Source organism: Lepisma saccharinum, chromosome 5 (genome assembly GCF_977018435.1).
Source record: "Lepisma saccharinum chromosome 5, izLepSacc3.1, whole genome shotgun sequence".
Classification (NCBI taxonomy): Eukaryota; Metazoa; Arthropoda; class Insecta; order Zygentoma; family Lepismatidae; genus Lepisma; species Lepisma saccharinum.
Genome location: NC_139233.1, coordinates 7,426,064 through 7,445,130, shown reverse-complemented (window position 1 = coordinate 7,445,130; position 19,067 = coordinate 7,426,064). Strand labels below are relative to the sequence as shown.

At 38.9% G+C, this 19,067-nt stretch overlaps 1 protein-coding gene across 1 annotated transcript in view; it reads left to right on the top strand.

The window, feature by feature from the left end:
- The first annotated feature begins 564 nt into the window (after positions 1 to 564).
- The window catches only part of LOC145987637 (WD repeat-containing protein 70), a 52,891-nt gene continuing 34,388 nt past the window's right edge, over positions 565 to 19,067 (top strand). The window contains exons 1-6 of the mRNA XM_083122094.1: positions 565 to 734; positions 3,228 to 3,574; positions 7,925 to 8,232; positions 15,046 to 15,239; positions 15,770 to 15,839; positions 18,633 to 18,793. Coding sequence (XP_082978220.1) covers positions 3,238 to 3,574; positions 7,925 to 8,232; positions 15,046 to 15,239; positions 15,770 to 15,839; positions 18,633 to 18,793 — 1,070 coding nt within the window. The 5' untranslated portion in view covers positions 565 to 734; positions 3,228 to 3,237. The remainder of the gene's footprint in view (positions 735 to 3,227; positions 3,575 to 7,924; positions 8,233 to 15,045; positions 15,240 to 15,769; positions 15,840 to 18,632; positions 18,794 to 19,067) is intronic.

Here is a 19,067-nt window from a genome sequence, read left to right as displayed (position 1 = left end):
CCTAACAACGTATGCATTTAGCCTAAAATTAAAAGTAGTGTCTGCTGCGACGTTCTTTTTCTGCTGGAACCTAAAAAAAAGGGCCGAGTCTGCTGCCACGCACGTGTCAGCAGTAAGAATAAGCGTCAAATTTGCTCCTGACACGTAATTCGTCTGCTAAGAGGATGTTACAAATCTTAAGAACAGATGAAGACGAGAAAAATGCAAGTTTATAATTAGTGGGAATGAATGTACAGGTAATTTAGAACCTTTTTCTTTAGAAAGTATTTAGCAATATTATTTTAATGCTAACAGAAGCTAACCTAACTACGAGAGCATTTGGGCTTATTATTAGAAGAATGCTAAGGGACCTAATCTTAAAACATTTTTGTGAAAGTAATAGCTACAGCTTCACAGTATGAAATCAGCATAAAACAAAGACCGAGTCTGCTGCCACGCGCATCTCTTTTGAGTTTCCAGCAGAAAAAGAACGTGGCAGCAGACACTACCAAAAATGTTCCTTCCCCGCACTTTCGATTCTGACAAGAAATTAAAAAAACAGTTTTACTAACACGTCTAATCGGAAAGTGTACAAGATTTGATATGGACTAAAGATGCTGTAATATAGACTCTACGAGAAAATTATGAAATATTTCTACCTTGGACGTGTAATTGTATAAGTGTTCGATTTTCAATTAGGAAATCAACTTTCCCATATTGGTTTTGTGTGTTACTTTTAACCACGTACTACAAAGGTAAATTTCGAACTCTTTGTGTATCTAATCAATAATTTACTTTTGCACATGAATTGGTGCAAGTTGTTTCGTTTTCAATTATTGTAAGAATAATGCTGTCAGTTTTTTTTTCAAATACGACAATTATTGGTAAACTAAGTTTTCGTGTGTGTACCTAAGGGTCGGGTACCCTATTCTACACGCTCGAATTTTTTTTTTTTTCCGGAGCCGTACCTGAAATGGATATCAAAGTGCAGAGCTGCCAAGAAATGGGTATCATTGCAAAAGAGATGGGTTTCTTTTTTAGTTAATGTGTATCTTTTTTAGTTAATGTGTATCAGTTCGGTATATCGGAGACACTTTAAATGGTAAAATATTCTTTTCCGCAAAACGTATTTCGGTAACTGTCTATTATAGCCCGAACGGATTTCTTCAAATTTACAGGAGAAACTACTTACTGAAATCACTTTCTGTATCATTGTCGAGGTTCTTCGAAGTATTTTCTTTCGCGGAAACTAAAAACTTCACCATAGAATGCTGCAGAACAATAAATAATCAGTTGTTACGTAAGGAACTTGCATCTTCTGTATTAAGCCGTTGTTTCCATTATGTACGTGCAGATGGCGCGAGCGTCGAAAGTCACGCGGTCTCGGCAGTGTTTCCAAACGTGCCTTTTTTTTACGAGAATTTTTTAATTTTTTTTTTAAACTATGCTTACCTAACCTAACCTAATCTTGCCTAAAATTGTCCGTGGGGCTATCGTGAATGGTTTTTGGGGCTATCCGTCAATGGTTTGTGGGGCTATCGTGAATGTTTTTTGGGGCTATCCGTCAATGGTTTATGATGACATAATAAACACGAAAGTAGGTATTTTTCGGTTAAGAAGGTTGAAACACTGCATACCCACTCCAAATCGACAAAACACAAGCACGACTGCACGCCATATTGTCTGTTACCCAAGCATAAAAAGGAAGACAAATAATGACTTGTAATATGAAAAGTTGACACTATTTTATGGAAAAAGGCATAACTTCACCTTAAAGAATCTTCCGCAATGCAGAATATGTAAGTATCAATGCTAAAAGTAAGGAAATAAACGAGTGACAGGTGTTCGGGCCTTATTGAACAAGTACCATGTTTTCCCCTCGCTTAAATTTTTTTGCCGGTAATTCATGTAATTTTCGACATTAATTTCACTCCGATGCACAAAAGCTGTTCCCTTGTCCGTCTACTTGAACCAAATTTTTGTGTGCGTTTATTGGTCGTTGCTAATTGGCAGCCAAATCTTGACTCACTTTGTCTATCGTCAGCTGATATGCAGTGTTACCAAACTTATGAACCGATAAATGCTGCACAAACTATTCACGGAAAGTTATGTTAGGTTCAGTTAGGTTAGGCAAACATAGGGTACTATTATAGTATAAGGGAAACACCTATAAATCATATATTTCACACTTTTTTACATTGCTAACGTACTATTTTGGAATGCGATTGCTAACGTTCTATTTTGGAATGCGGAACATTTTCTAAGGTGAAATAATGCATTTCTAACTAAGATAATGTCTATTTCTTACATTTCCGAGTACTTACTGTTACTTGTTATTTCTATTCTGTAACACATTATGGCGGGCGATAGCGTACTGGTTCAGGGCGTGTTGTGCGAGTGTTTTGTCGATTTATGCAGTGCTGCAACGTTGTTCACCGGAAAATACCTACTTTCGTGCCCGGATTTGAAATTATGCTAATACGTCGCAAACCATTGATGTTAGCCTCACAAACCATTGACGTTAGCCCCAAAAAACATTCACGTTAGCCCCAAAAAACATTTTCCGTAAGGTTAAGTTAGGTTAGGCAAGCATAGTTAAAAAAAATAGAAACAAAATTAAAAATACTCGTCAAGTCATGTTGTAGTGAAAACACGGCGAGGCTGAAACACTGACTATGGGGTTGCGTCATGTTAACACACGTAACATTGTACTCTTGTGCAGAAAGCAAATGGCGGCAGCAGAAACAGCGTGTCAGACAGAGATTTTTGCAGAAAACAACATGTTTTCGCATTAAAATGGATCAAAACTACATTCACGAACTTCCACAACGCTACAGAAAATGATTTCCGTAAGTACTTTCTCCTGTAAATTTGAAGAAATCCGTTTCCCTTATACTATAATGTTAATATAGAAAATTGAATTGGAAAAAAAACCGCTCACACGTCATTTGTAAAACTACCGCATGGTTGCTACACTAACACTTATTAACCGAAAAATGATGGTTTTTAGGCTGAAATTGATCCACAAACCATTCACAGAAGGTTAAGTTCAGTTAGGTTAGGCAAACATAGAAAATTAAAATAGAAAAAAAAACTGCTCACACGTCATCTTGTGAAACGAAAAGTAATTTTAAACTACTAAGGCTGAATTCATTTGTATCACAGTCCTAGTTTAGAGTTCTAAAATGCTACTTAACAAAGCTTTTTATTATTATTATATAACTAATATCATTATTATTCTGTTTTAGGAGTTAGAGTATGAACAAGGGCAAGAGGACCATATCATTTGGGAGGATAGGATTAAATATCAAGCAGGCAGATGAAGAAAAAAAAGTGGAAGAAAATACTATAGATGCAGGAAGTGATGAGAATTTAAGTGGTTTTGGAATTTTTGGCAGGAAGAGTGCAAGTGGGAATGAAAGAAGTGGCCACAACGAAGATAAAAGAGAAGATGGGTGTAATTCTGATGAGGAAGAAGATATGAACAGTGTAATGGGATTTGCAACGTTCGGTAAGAAAGCGAAGCAGTTTAACTTTCAGGACATATTTGAAGAGGCCAAGAAGACTGCAAAAACTAGGAATGAGCTTCCTGTGGGTGAGTAGACAAAGTTGCTATTCTTTGTTAAATTTTAGTTACAAGGTTTCACATATGGCTCCAGTTGTGGATTGTCTAATGATTTTTATGGCCCAGGTTCCAGTTGGGAAATTCCAATATAATTGTTATACACGTATGCTTTGTATATGATTGAAATGTACAGAGCATTCCCTGATTTTCGCTACGAGACTCGGCGGCAAGCGGCCCGGCAACAGCGGTTGTCTTTCCTGATGAACGGGGTCCGCGACAGTCGCACACTACAGTCTGATTTTTTTGCTCTCTTTCCCTTTCTGTTGACATTGCAGACTGACTCCAGTATAATCCTCCCTCGGAAGTTGTGTTGTGTTGTGTCGTGTCTGTGTGTTGAAGATTGTGGCTTAATATGGCATCACAAAAGTTTACATTACAACAAAGGATTTATCTTGTCGAGTGTTACTTCGGAAAGAGGAATTATGGAGAAGTGTGACGACGTTTTGCAATGAAATTTCCTGGTGTTCCCTTTCCACATAGGACCACCACATTAAACCTCGTAAAAAAGTTTAGAGTAACGGGGTTAGTTCTGAATAAAAGTGGAAAGAAAAACCCACGTGTACTTACTGAGGAAAAACTCATTGAGATAGGACAAAGGTTAGAACAGTCTCTTCGGAAATCTATCCGCCGCCTCTCACAAGAAACGGCTGTTTCAAAAACCACAGCATTTAGAGCCGCTAAAAAATTCTTAGATCTAAAAATGAAAAATAAAAAATCTAAAAATAAAGTATACAAAGACAATCTGCACACCATCCGTGAGTTAAAAGAGAGTATTGTACGGGAAATCGGGAGAATTACAGTAGACGAACTTCCACGTGTGAATGCCTATTTCCTTCGGAGATGCCAGGAATGTGTTGCAGCAGAGGGACATCATTTTCAACACCTTCTGTAGTTAACGTTAGTACACAATATGAAAACTGTAATTTTAATAGCCAACTCTAGTGACTGTCGCGGACCCCGTTCGCCGGAAAAGACAAGAGCTGACGCCGGGCAGTTTGCCACCGAGTCTCGTAGCGAATGTCCAGGAATGCTCTGTATAAGCACACAGATTTTCTAATTACTGCATTTTTATGCAGAATGATTTTTCCATCCCGTATTTGCTTACGAGTAGGTTAGGTAGGTCAAGTTTGGTGCTCTTAGCATTATCATTTGCTTATGCTCCTACATGTTTACAAGCATTAAAGTTTTGAGTAAGTTAGTAGGGGTCCCTCTGAATTGGAAAACATAAGAAAGTCAGGGAAATCAACTCAAGAGGTCATGGAAAAGACAGAACCATATTTGTAAACACATTCCAAAACCTGGAGAAGCCATTCCCTGTGCTGAGTGGTTTGCACATCACGCTACGATGCCAGGGGTCCCAGGTTCGAATCCCGGCCTGGACATGGATGTTTGTGAGTGTCCATTCATCTTTCATCATATCATCACTCATCCCTATCGTTGCAAATTAGCCAAAAGTGGCACAAGAAGCAAAGAATAATAAAAGCAAATCAATGAAAACCTGGAGATGTCAGAGAAGTTGAATGTATTTTTTTTTTTTTACTAATTAGTTTCTTTGTTGGAAATATTCCCTGTAAAAATGTCCTTTTAGTTTTTCATTCTTTTCAACAATGTTGAATAAGCTATATTTGTTTCATTAACATGCAAACATTAGGGAATTTGGTTTTACGAATCAGAAACCCCCCTAGTTAGAACTGTGAAACCACCTCCACAATATTTCTACACTTTCTTTCATATCCTACATGCAAAAACAACAGACAACTTTAACTTGTGATTGCTTTCATTTGCTGAACCTTTTTACATTTCATAATTCCTCATGAATCTGTGCTTTCTACATCTTTAAGGGAGCTTTCAGACCCCCTCCTATGATAGTTAATATTTTTTGCTTATGTGTAGTTTTTGATGATTGATTGTCTTATGTTAGTTCATGTCACTTTTCTGCCACTTTTGCATCCTGATGATGCAGAAGATGAGTGATCATATGGTGAATGGAAACCAATAAAGAACACCCATTCCCAGGCTGGGATTTGGAATCGCTATCGATCGTTGTGCTAACCACTCTGCCATGGAGGTCAGTGTAGTTTTCAATTAAAATGTGTTCTTTGCTCAACGTGTGGTTCTATTTTGTTCTCCCAATAACAACCACCTGCAAATCCATGTCCTATTCCCAAACCAGGAATCCTTCATATTGTTTCCAACTTTTATACTTTGTACTAGGGATGAGACAGATTAATCAGTACTCTATCGGTATCGGCTGATGTAGGCATATTGGTGTATCACTAAAGTTACCGATCTGATATATCTATAAATATCCTGCCTGGAAAGAGATTATATGCATAATTTGGACATCAGAACGATTTGCTGTGTTTTTGTATCAAACCCCGCCGTTTCCCACTAAAGTTTTGTTTAAATAGGAGTAATTCATTACTAAAACACAACCACCTTATATGTGCGGCGCCATATCGTTTCTGTCTGGGGAAATTGGGTCGTCGTCATTGTTTCTGGGACATTGCTAAATTTTTACTCGCCGCTTCAAGTCAGGGACAAGAAACTATGCAAATTGCTTGAGTCTCACCCCCTCGTATAAATAGCAGCACCGTATTGGATACCATGTGTATCCATTGGTAAGAATTTCTGTATCCACTATTTTCCAAAATTTCAACATTCTGCAATCTTCCTCTCATATTTTGATCACGGCAAGTGCCTCTTTCAAGTTTCCTGACAAAATTATCGGCTTAAAGGAAGCTCCGAATTGGATTTTCAGCCGTAATTTTCGGTTCAAAATCGCACATTTCTGCAACGTCTCGTGACTTGAACCTGCAACCTCCCACTTAGGATTCTATGAATGAGTAGCATAACCCGGTCATGGGAAACCTACAATGACGACTAGCGGTTCATCATGCTGACCACACATCACCCCGTAACTGGTTTGATGATAGCTTACCTCTGCTGAGGTATATGGAAGTGAGGCTTTCTCACAGGCTGTTGCACCACGAGATAATACAACATTCCTAGGAAGTTCGTTTCATTAAAATCTACGCAAGTACAGCTTATCCAAATTATTATTAAATGTTTTTACATGTATACAACAATAATATACTATTCAATAGTCCATACCAGTTACAATAGGTGTAATTAAATAAGAGCTAAAAACACATCCTGCTAGAAAAATTCACTACACACACATATTGAATGCTACAAAATGGCCACATGTGCAGACGCACCCAAAAGTTTTAATTCATTCATTGTGATTTGTTAATAATGGCATATATGATTTAAACATGCATGCTTTAAATCTGAAGCAAGCTGTACAAGTAAATTTGATTACTGCTAGTGATACATTGCAGTTATATCATGAACGTTTTGTTCACCAAGATTAACAACATGTGAAACAAGTGGTGAAACAAATGAACAGGGCTCGAGAAATCTTCTTCAGATCCAGGCCTCAGAAAAAATCAGTGGCTAATGAAAATACAACAAATACAAACATTATTTTAGCTTTAAATTGTGATTGAAAAGATAGAAACTCACCGTTGTGTTGAGAGGGTATCCAACGATCTATTAACTGTAGTTTGTTTAAGAAATATTCCCAATTTATGAGAATTTTTTTTTGGCACGCATGGAGACACACTGATATATTCACCGCACATAGTCAATAGAACATAGAGGATTTATCTATCCATGTATCCAACATTAAACTTACCTAATTTTGTTCTTTCAGTTCAATGATTAATTCTGCAATATGAGACACAACAGCACACATCATGCCATTTCTATACCCACTTTTCATTTTAACACCTAGTTTGTCAGTTAATGTTAACAAGCCTTCACAATTGGAGAACAGCTTGTTACTTTTTATCTACAAAACAGGCTACAGTGAAAACACTTTTCAGCTGAGCAAACCTCTTTTCGTCCCTCTTCTTCACACATGCTACCAAAGAGGTTGATTTCGGTGAAGTTACTGGTCTGTTTGCAGCAACACATTTTTTTTATGGGGAAATGAATTTCTGTTTTTGAAAGATTCCCACTTGAACACACCAGTAAACCTTTTCTCAATTTTTGAATTTCTTTCTGATATGGCAGGAAATGAAGCACATTGGGATCAAATTTAAATCACTTTAGTTTGTTCCACCATTCTTCCTTAAATTTCTGACATTTCGAAATTATTTGACTCAATAATGCAGCCACTGGCACACATGGTTCTGATGAAGTACTCTAGTCTTTCTTTTTCGAAGGAATGTTATTGATCATTATGCAGTTTTTTGTATTGTCGTTTTGAGTGTTACTTGTACCGATAACATTTTTGTTTATTTTTTAAACCAGATGCTGCAACTGAGAAGTTGGCCCCGTTGTCCATAAAAGCTGGGCGGCTCTCTAAGAAGACTGGGCAGGCCAAGATCGTAGAGAAGGCATCTTCTCCAAGCAAGGAAACAGACAGTAGTGGCAGCAGTGACAGTGAAAGTGATAGCAGTAGTGACAGTGACGAGCTGATTGGTCCACCTGTTCCGAAAGAACTCCCATCGAGCATGGAGCCACATGACAAGAAGGAAACGAGTGCAAAGTCGAATAAACAAAATTCAAGAAGTGACAGTGATGATTCCAGTGATGAAAGTGACGAGGAAGAGGGCGATGTAAGTGACCTTTCTGTCCCCACTTAATCCTGTGCAGTATCTACATAGATACCATATGGTATAGCTTTGAATTTGAAGACGTTTCAAATTTATTCAAGAATTAGTCAAAAGCAGAAAAAAATATTCGTTTATACGAGGGTTCAACCTCTGTTAAGGTAAGAATAAATATGATACATTTATTGCATAGAAAATACAACTACATCTCTTAGCTGTTCTACATAATTGCCATATCAATTAAGCCACTTATACCGTGGAATGAGTTTTCCTGCACCTTCTTAAAATAGGCTTCTGCCTGGTGATGCGACCAACCATTCACTGTTCTTCAGATTCTCATTGCTCTTAAACCGCTACCCTCCTAACCACTGCTGTATTCGGGAGAAGAGGTGAACATCACTCAGTGTTAAACGTGGACCTCTCACGAACCACCTGATTCACTTGTTCAACAATGTCTTCCGTTGCAACAAACTTCCTCCCTTGATATGCACCATTCGTACACACAACCGTCACTTATAAGGTTGTTGCTATAAACTTTGCTCATCAGATTATTAATTTCGGCTGCAATATGTAATTCAGCTAGAAGGAAGCGAATAATGGCATCCGTTCACATTTGGTAGGTGCCAGGGAGATGTTTACACACTTGCTACTTAACATCGACTGAATTGAATTACTTACGTGGTGAACAAAATAGTTACTGAACAGCACCTCAGTATTTCCATTTCCCTGTTTCATGTGGTTCTTATCTAGAAGCTTATTGGAGGTTGAAAAAAAACAACATCTTGCAGTATTTTATTTTCCTATAGTTTTCTTATGGCACATTTGTATAAGCAATGTAGATGGCAGGGGTAGACAAAATTATAAATAATGCAGAAGCCAGTAATTGTTTTCTAAATACGGGCTAAGATCCAACTAAATAAAGTTACACATTTTTAAATGTGACCTTAAAACATCTAATTTACTAATTAATACATGATTGAATTGATTCATTCTTGCACCAAGTTCACTTGCTCTGGCGGTAACAGTATGAATAAGTAAAGTGTAAATCACCAACCCTGAAACCTTCTGTAAACAAACCGTCTCACCGATTCGATGTATCACTGAACACGGAGACCTTCCCGCACACATAGAATTCGCCATGTTGAAAGTGGCACTACTTCCTTGCTGGGGTGGGGTGTACCCTATTCTACACCCTCGAATTTTCAATTTTTTTTTTCTTTCATTATGAAGATTATGTGATCCTAATTGTGAATATAAAAAAATTGGAGCGCAGAAAGAAGTATTTACGACTGTACAGCCGTTTAAAGTTGAGATTTTGTCATTTGAAATTGTTGAGTCCAAATTTCCCACCGATTCCAGGCTCCGCCCCTGGGGTAATTGACTTACCGCCCCCTACCACAGCCCGGCCTCTGTTTAACCTGCCTTTATCTATAGAGTCCCTTTTAAAGGCATGTTAGAAATTGGCCGGAGTCACCTACCCCCAACACTATTTCTCACTGTTTTCCGCATTGACACATGAAGATACCAAAAATGAAGGCTAAAATTAAACCTAAGAAGGTAACTTAACTCTTTTTACCAAGGCCAGTTATTGAATTGTGGGTCGAAGTTCAATTTGTAAGTCCAAAAATGAATTAACTCCTACATTGAAAGTCCTTGTTGTCCTTTTCCACAGAATACCACCCTCCACTCACTTCCGATCATAAAAATAAGAAGTCGCAAATTATCCCATCCCACAAGTCATTTAGAAAAAAACAACCCTCCCCTTTACGGCCTGCAGTTGCCAAAAAGAAATAATTATTTCCAATTTCTGAAGTCGCATAAATGTAATCCAATGTCTGAAATGTCCAATCCGCCAATATATCACACAAATAATATATCGCAATCGCAAATGTTCCCATTGCACAAGTCAATCATAAGAAGAAAAATAAAAAATCAGACGTGCGCCTGTGACATGAATCAATGATCCGAAATCTTCAGACTTGCATCTGTGACATGAATCCATCATTCGCCATCATAGAAGTTCTGAAAAACCTTTTTGACGTTACGCAATGAATTTTAATTTCATAAAAAACTTAGGTTTCGTAGCACGTAGATCTAAAAAATTAACTTCCGCGATATTTGCAAACACTTGTTTGTTATGAGGAACTAAATATTTTCACGAAAATGTTTGAAATGAGCCTGAAATCGAGGGTGTAGAAAGGGGTACCGGAGCCCCTTGCTGTTCACATAATAATTATTATTTTTAGAAAACAACCAATGTTATAAAATATCATTATATACACAAATCTCTAAGCTCATTGAAAGTTACAATGCATATTCCTACAAAATGTTCACACTTATATTGCCTTGCCATGTCACAAAGATATTTTACGAAGTGCACTATAATTATTTGGCGGAACAAAAATGATTATTAGGATGCTTGTCAAAATTTCCAACTGCAATAAATTTATGAACTTTCTTTGTCTTGTTTTGATCATCATCATCAATATATACTGCTGGACAAAAAAAACCGGACACTTGCATTTTTTGTGATAACGCATAAATTCTGATTCGAAGGCTAACTAAATGTTGCAGAAATTGTTGGAAATATAAAACCTGAATATATTCAACAGAAAGCAAATTGAAATTTATTGTTAATAAGTTAAATTAGAACATAAACAAAAGTTACAGAAAACTACCAAAAAAAATTAGAAAAAAAAATCTTAGCAATATTTTGTTTTAATATTGTTAAGTGCTACTGGTGGGGTATACAGGGTGTTTCTAAAGGTCGTTTACAACGCTTGGGTGGTGATTCCTCACACGAAAACAAGCAAAAAGTCTAAGTTCCATTTTTATGACTGAGGCTTCGTTTCCGAGATAGGAGCCTCGCAAAAGGTGACAAAGTGAACATCACACCTAACTGGGACGAATACTATCACAGATAGAGAGGCGGTTCCAAGGGAATCATAAAGGAATCGTATGTGCTCAGTCCGGAAGTCACTATGAAAAGTTCACTGCACGCATGCGCAATGGAGTCCTCAAAGGAATTGGGGATTTCCAGCAACAACAATGCATGGAAAAGGTATGTAACGCAGCAAGAAGGACCGTGACAATGAGAAATGCGTTCAAGACAACACATCCCGACCTCAAACATCAAAACATGACCACCGAACACAAAATCCGAAAAGTTGAGCACGGTTGCATACCCCAGTTACACGCGAGGAATGAACGAATCATGTCATGTGGCATACGAGAGACAGGAGGAGGGAAAGAAAAACACAATATCAGATGATTGCGACAACGTGTATTTTTACACGCGACAACTACGTAATATCCCCCCCCCCACACACACACAACAAACAACAAATGCTACAATATCTTACGCACAGACAGTCCGTGTCACTGTACACCAACTGAAGATGTCACTTTCACCACACAAAGGGGGTGGGGAGCAATACCAAAAGTGTTCTCACTGGTATTTGCCGAGGGCAATAATCACAGACGGTTTTCAAAATGTCTGCCGTTTACTTCTACGCAGAGATGACAGCGACGAATCAAGGATTGTCGAGTACGAGCAAACAAGCCAGGTGTATCTGCTACCGTCGCGGCGGCGACGTTGATGCGAGCAACGAGGTCCTCAGCTGATGTGACAGGTGTGTCGTATACGAGGGTTTTCATTTCTCCCCAGAAGAAAAAATCGAGAGGGTTGAGATCTGGCGACCTCGGTGGCCAAGGCACAGGCTCATCCCTACCAATGAACCTATTGCGAAACACGTCATGCAGGAAATGTCGTACATTACGATCGAAATGAGCTGGTGCACCATCGTGTTGGTACCACATTTCTTGCCGCAGTGCCGCAGTGCATGATACGTGCGACCATTCAGGCGAACAGGGAGAATGTATGGTCCAATTAAATGATCATGTACTATCCCGCACCACACATTCACTGAAAACCTGTGCTGGTGATGGGCCACAAAAAGTGCATGTGGGTTGTCAAAGTCCCATACATGACTGTTTCTACTATTGAAGACATCCATCCTGGTGAAAATGGCTTCATCTGTCCACAATACGTGTGGTGAAAGTGACATCTTCAGTTGGTGTACAGTGACACGGACTGTCTGTGCGTAAGATATTGTAGCATTTGTTGTTTGTTGTGTGTGTGTGGGGGGGGGGGGGATATTACGTAGTTGTCGCGTGTAAAAATACACGTTGTCGCAATCATCTGATATTGTGTTTTTCTTTCCCTCCTCCTGTCTCTCGTATGCCACATGACATGATTCGTTCATTCCTCGCGTGTAACTGGGGTATGCAACCGTGCTCAACTTTTCGGATTTTGTGTTCGGTGGTCATGTTTTGATGTTTGAGGTCGGGATGTGTTGTCTTGAACGCATTTCTCATTGTCACGGTCCTTCTTGCTGCGTTACATACCTTTTCCATGCATTGTTGTTGCTGGAAATCCCCAATTCCTTTGAGGACTCCATTGCGCATGCGTGCAGTGAACTTTTCATAGTGACTTCCGGACTGAGCACATACGATTCCTTTATGATTCCCTTGGAACCGCCTCTCTATCTGTGGTAGTATTCGTCCCAGTTAGGTGTGACGTTCACTTTGTCACCTTTTGCGAGGCTCCTATCTCGGAAACGAAGCCTCAGTCGTAAAAATGGAACTTAGACTTTTTGCTTGTTTTCGTGTGAGGAATCACCTCCCAAGCGTTGTAAACGACCTTTAGAAACACCCTGTATAAGCTGTCTAGTAGCGGGTGTTACCTCCCCTGCCATCAATTACAACTTGTAACCTCCGTGGCATACTTCGAATAAGGTTGGCAATCAATTCTTGGTCCAATTGCTCCCATTCTTCTTGAATAGCACGTCTTAGCTCTTCAATTGTTTCTGGAATTATTGTGCTGTTTCTGATATGTCGTTTCAGTTGATCCCAGACATGCTCTATTGGATTTAGGTCCGGACTTTGTGGTGGCCATTCTAATCGCGTAATCCCAACTTCGTCCAGGTACTCCGTGACAATTTTCGCAATGTGAGGACGTGCATTGTCATGCATAAAAACAAAATTTGGGCCTATGAATGGTGCATATGGTACAACATGATGTGCCAAACATTCTGTAATATACCTGCAAGCTGCCATGCCCCATTCTCTACAAGAACCAACTCTGTACGTCCTTGTAAAGAGGTACCTCCCCGGACCATGACACCACCGCCTCCAAAGGGTGTTATTTCAACAAAACAACATTGTGCATAACGCTCATTAGGACTTCTATACACATGTTCACGCCTGTGTGATGAACGTAGGTTGAATTTTGACTCATCGGAGAATAAAACCTTTTCCCACTGCTCCACATTCCAATGTAAGCGTTTTGTAGCAAATTCCAGTCTTTGCTTCCGGTGACGTGCTAACAACCTGGGACCTGTAGCCGGCCTCCGAGATGATAAACCACTTTCATTCAGTCTTCTACGAACTGTTCGTGAAGAAACCACAGCTCTATGAACATTTCAAAAATGCTGTGTCACAATATTTGAAGTCGTACGACGGTCTCTTTAAGACTATGATACGCATTAAACGATCTTCCCGTGCTGTTGGGCATCGTTTCCGACCAGATCCCGGTCTTCTACCTTAGGAACCAGTTGCATCATAACGTCTGAGAGCTTCATGGATAGTATTTCGTGCTATATTTAGCACCCTAGCAATATAGCGCACACTACGACCATCATCACGGAGAGCTACTGCTTTTATTACCTCTTCACGTCTCATTTTCAAGATAGCAAACTTACAATACACTTGCAAGAAAAACACCAGCAATGACAATGTCAATAATATCTGTTACTATGGTTACTATGAACCAAAATTCATGCCTCTCTAGACATTAAACAAAATAACGTCAACAGGAATTGAAAATCAAAAAATTAAAACAAAATTGCATGAAATTAATTTTGAGCCTACTAGGTGTTCCAAATAAGTAAATACGAGTAAATAAATAGATAAGTAATAAACGGAAATACTATGGAAAATGTTCAATAATGAATGTTCAATTGTTCAATACTTAACTGAGAGCGTAATTCATAAGTAATTGCAATTCAGATGTCAAATATTAAGGTGTCCGGTTTTTTTTGTCCAGCAGTATATTTATTGGACTTACAGCATTGCATATAGCTGTTTATGCCCATTATATATTTTATTTACATAAGATACAATTTACATAAAATCTACAAACAAATTTCAAATACACTCCTATCTACTATATCAAACCTTAGAAATATACAATACCATGTTATATCATTTTGTCTAAAAATGCAAGTAAAATATATTCAGTTAGCGTGCAAGAAACAAGCCAAATTTATGGGAAATGATTACTGGTGCAAAGAGTTAACCATAAAGGTGAAGCAATAAGTACAAAAGAAAGAGCATTGGGTTTAAAGAGAGACGTCATCTGCGGCAGCGTATTCCATACTACAAATTCGCCGTTGTTTTACCTTACGTAATGAATCCTGTAACAACGCTGGATTTTCGTGTGGATTATTTTACTTCTATGAGTTTGGAATGCTTTCTGCATGCATGTGGTTTTGTTTACAGAAGGTCTCAGGGTTGGTGATTTGAACTTTATGTAATTGATATGCCAACTCTACCATTTTGCTGCAAATTTCAAAATTTGGCTAGCAACAGTGGAAAAATTGACATTGGCTTGTTTATTGATTGGATTTAATTGTGGACATGATACAGAAAACACACAAACATGTATTGTAGTCATTATTTAAGAGAAAGTAACGAAAATTGAAGGAAACCACTATTTCAGAAGGAAATTATTTTTTTTCTGTATTATTCTTGATTCAGGACCTGGTGAGTAAAATTCCAGCCAGCCATGAGGTGTCCCTTTTGCACGGGAATCGACCGGTTCTTGCTGTGGCTGCAGACCCAGCAGGAGCTAGGCTTGCTACAGGCTCCGCAGACTACGAAGTGAGGTTTTGGGACTTTGCCGGAATGGATGCAACACTGCAGAGCTTCCGGAATTTGCAACCGTGTGAGAAGTAAGTTCTGTTTTTCATAATATTTTTTTCTAGAAGGAATTTTGCTGGAGGTAAATCAGTTGATACATGATTGCGTACTTAGTCCCTTCCTTCATGGCAGGTTCGATACCTGGCGGAGGCACATGGCACAGTGGTTCGGATCCCACTTTAAAAACTGTAGGTCCAGTGCCAATTAGCTTTTCTGTGCATAAAGTGGACTTAAAACAACAATTCAAGCAAACCGTCCTTCGTTGCACATGTACTTAGTGATGGAGATTATTCAAATAGTTGATTATGAGTGAGTGAGTGATCTAAAGTTGGAATTTATTTGGCCATGTCCCTGCATGAAGTGGCTCTGGGACTCACCCAGCCTGAAATCAATGGGTACCTGGGGGAGTAACACATATTGTAGCTACCAATGTCAGATGGTAATTTTGTGTGAATATTCAAAGTAGAACAAATCAAACTGTACCCTTGATCATAGAGACTTCCTTTTTAAAGCTGAAAATGTTTCTAGTTCTTCTGTTTCTCACAATGTTTGTTTCTTCCAGTCATCCCATCGTGGCTCTGCAGTATTCCACAACTGGAGACGTACTCTTGGTGGTGTCAGGAAATGCTCAGGTACATTTTTTTTATTTATTTATTCATTTTTAGGTTGCTCCACCTTTGTGGCTTGCGATGTTACCAGTCACATGTAATCCTCAGTCTTCATCATCTAGACTAGCCAAACCTGGAAAAAAAAGTTTTAAAAAATGGTTATGCAAAATAAAAAAAGTGCAAATTTTATAAGGCTGGTTTCACACTAAACTGGCAAGCTGCTGGTGATATAAACCATTTTAAAGAACCAGTTCACACTCTACCTCAATTCCATTGGTATTAATTTCTCTATTTGCTTGTAATTTTAATGACATTTTGCAAACTTTTTTTTAGAAATTTTGATCAGAATGGGTGTTACAAAAATTGCTGAATTGTGACAATATTAGTTAATATAAATGTTATGGAAAAGTAATTCAATTTAGATGCTTTATTAACGCATAAGTATGCATAGTTTGCCATTTCTACATGATTGACCCTATATTAATATTTTTTCAGTCATATTCAGCATATTATGTCATTTTTCAAGATTTAGACATTTAGATTATCCAAATCATCTGGATACTTAGATTACCCAAATGTCTGGATATCCAAATGTTATCATTATCTGGACAGTTTTACAGTTTTTTTTTGTATGTACGCATTGCTTGCATTATGGAATTATTTTCCTGTAGTTTACGGTTTTCTTATGCTTGTAAGAACCGTAAACTACAGGAAAATAGTTTTACAGTTTATCAGTTTTTACGGGCTATCCACATATTATTTTATTAGTCATGTTCGTATTTCATTGTACAGATTTTCTACAAATCCTTCATATAATCTGCACTATCAGGACATCAAATTATCTAGATTTTTGGATATCCAGATTATTCATTGCATCCAAAAAATACCGGGATAATAAAAAAGAAGGTACAGACTTCAAAATGTTATTTCCAACAAGCCGTGCACAACAGGAACATAATGTACACATTCATGGTGGTTGCGGTAAACGTGGTTTAAAATTACTCAACTATCCATGTGGTGCGCAAAAACAGAAACCAGTTCAGACATCCAAAAAACAGAGATAACCCGAACCAAAATCCTAAACCCAAATGGATCGCCTTTCCATACCACCCCACCACATCTGGAAAATTTGCCAAGGCCCTCAAACCCTTCAACATCCGAGTAGCACACAAACCCATATCCCAAATCGGAAGGGCACTACCCAACTTCAAGAGATACTACCTACCCAAACTTGCATCCCCCGGTGTCTACAAGACCACATGCCAATGCCACAACACCTACATTGGCAGAACCATCCGCACCGTCCAAGAACGGATTAACGAACATGTAAAAGATTCCAAAAACGACACACCTAAATCAGGCCTCTCCCAACACCTCCACTCCACTAACCACACCATCTCCTCCATATCCATACTTCACCCAACCGGCTCTGTCATAGAAAACACCATCAAAGAAACCCATGCTATCATCCAGCAGAAACCAGCACTAAACCTGGACAATGGACAAGCACACCCAACTTGGCACCCTGTCCTCAGAAAGATCCCCGACCTGAAAAAGAAAAGATGCTATACACATACTCGACCCCCCTCCGGCCACGCGGGGAACAGGAACGGCACATTACCGAGCAACACGGCCCAGCCCCCCAACCCCCAACTGGCAACGCCACCGGACAACAGGAAGCAGACGACGCAAACCAAGATGCGCGCGCCAGTGCTGCCGAACGGGAAAAATCGCAACCACCGCTGCCCGGGAACAAACAATGTACTGACGCAGTACCATCTCCGCTTCAAACGCCGTACCCTTTTGTGAATGAAGACAGTGGATCTTCGAAATTAATAGGATTGAACCATTAAATTGTGCAACGCGGAATTACGAAATCTTTTAAATTTCACGTAAGTAATGTACACATGATTGAAAGATTACGGTTCGAAGTTTTTGTTGTAGGACAATTGGTTTCATTCGTGCACTAACAATGGCATTTTGTGTGCTACAATTTGCAAAGTGAGATTCATTGTGCAAGTTCAATGAAAATTTCGAACCTTCTGTTCCAGTTGCCAGGATGCAATGCCTGCATTAACTACAAGTTGTACGGTTGCATATCCACAACACAGGCAAGCCTAGAACTGTTTGAAATATTGAAGAATAGCAGGCATACTGTTTTTGATGGAATGCCGAGATATTCTAGAGCTCTTGGACACACTGGACATCTTCATCATACGTCCGTGGACAACCAATGCTTTTCCTTTTGCATATGCAACCATTTTCAATGAATTTCTTGTGCCACTTGTAAATTTGCTTATGACAAGGCGGCTGTTTGTTGCACTTGCACAATGAATTCACACTTTGCAAAGTGTAGCACACAAAACAACCTTTTCCTGTGACGTCGTCATTTACCTGCAACGAGAAAAAAATGTCATCGTTAGTGCACAAACGAAACTAATTGTCCTACAACAAAATTTTGAACCTCAATCTATACGATTATGTTTGTTGTGTATTGTTTGTTGGAAATAACATTTCGAAATCTCCTCCTCCTTTTTGACTTACTCTGTATATTGGATAATTTGAAGTCTGGATGTCCGTTATCCAGGTTTTGTGGCCTGAGTGGGTGCTGGATGAGGAATCTGTTGTTGCTGTAATGTCCCAGAACATGACAAAAAGTGTACCTTTTCCATGAACATTCCACTGTGCAACGAAGGTGGAGGTTACATACTTTGGGGTGTTATGATCATAACTGGAAGGCACTTTAGAAAGTAACTTCCCAAACAGTGCTTGTGATCTGTGCTACAGTGCCTTTACAGCTGAACTTTCTTATTGCAGGCCAAAGTTCTGGACCGTGACGGATTTGAAATAATGGAATGTGTCAAAGGAGATCAGTACATTGCCGACATGGCACAGACCAAGGGCCACACGGCTGGTTTGAATGGAGGCTGCTGGCATCCAAAGATCAGGGAAGAGTTTTTGACATGCTCACAGGACAGGCAAGTCTTCTTATATGTACTAGCTTTTATTTAAAACTATTCACTGAATTGTTCCAAGCAAGTTTTGATGCAACCACCGTGTGAGTGACACCATCTATAATTCATTAAGATTAGGCACACACAGGTAAAACAGTGGCAATGAAAAATTAGGTGAAGCTTGATAGCTACAGCGGTAGAGCAATGGCACGGTATGGCAAAGACATTATGGCAGGAATTCTACAGTGTGTTTTAATACCCTGGAACCCTGACTTTAAGTTCCTGGATTTTACATTTA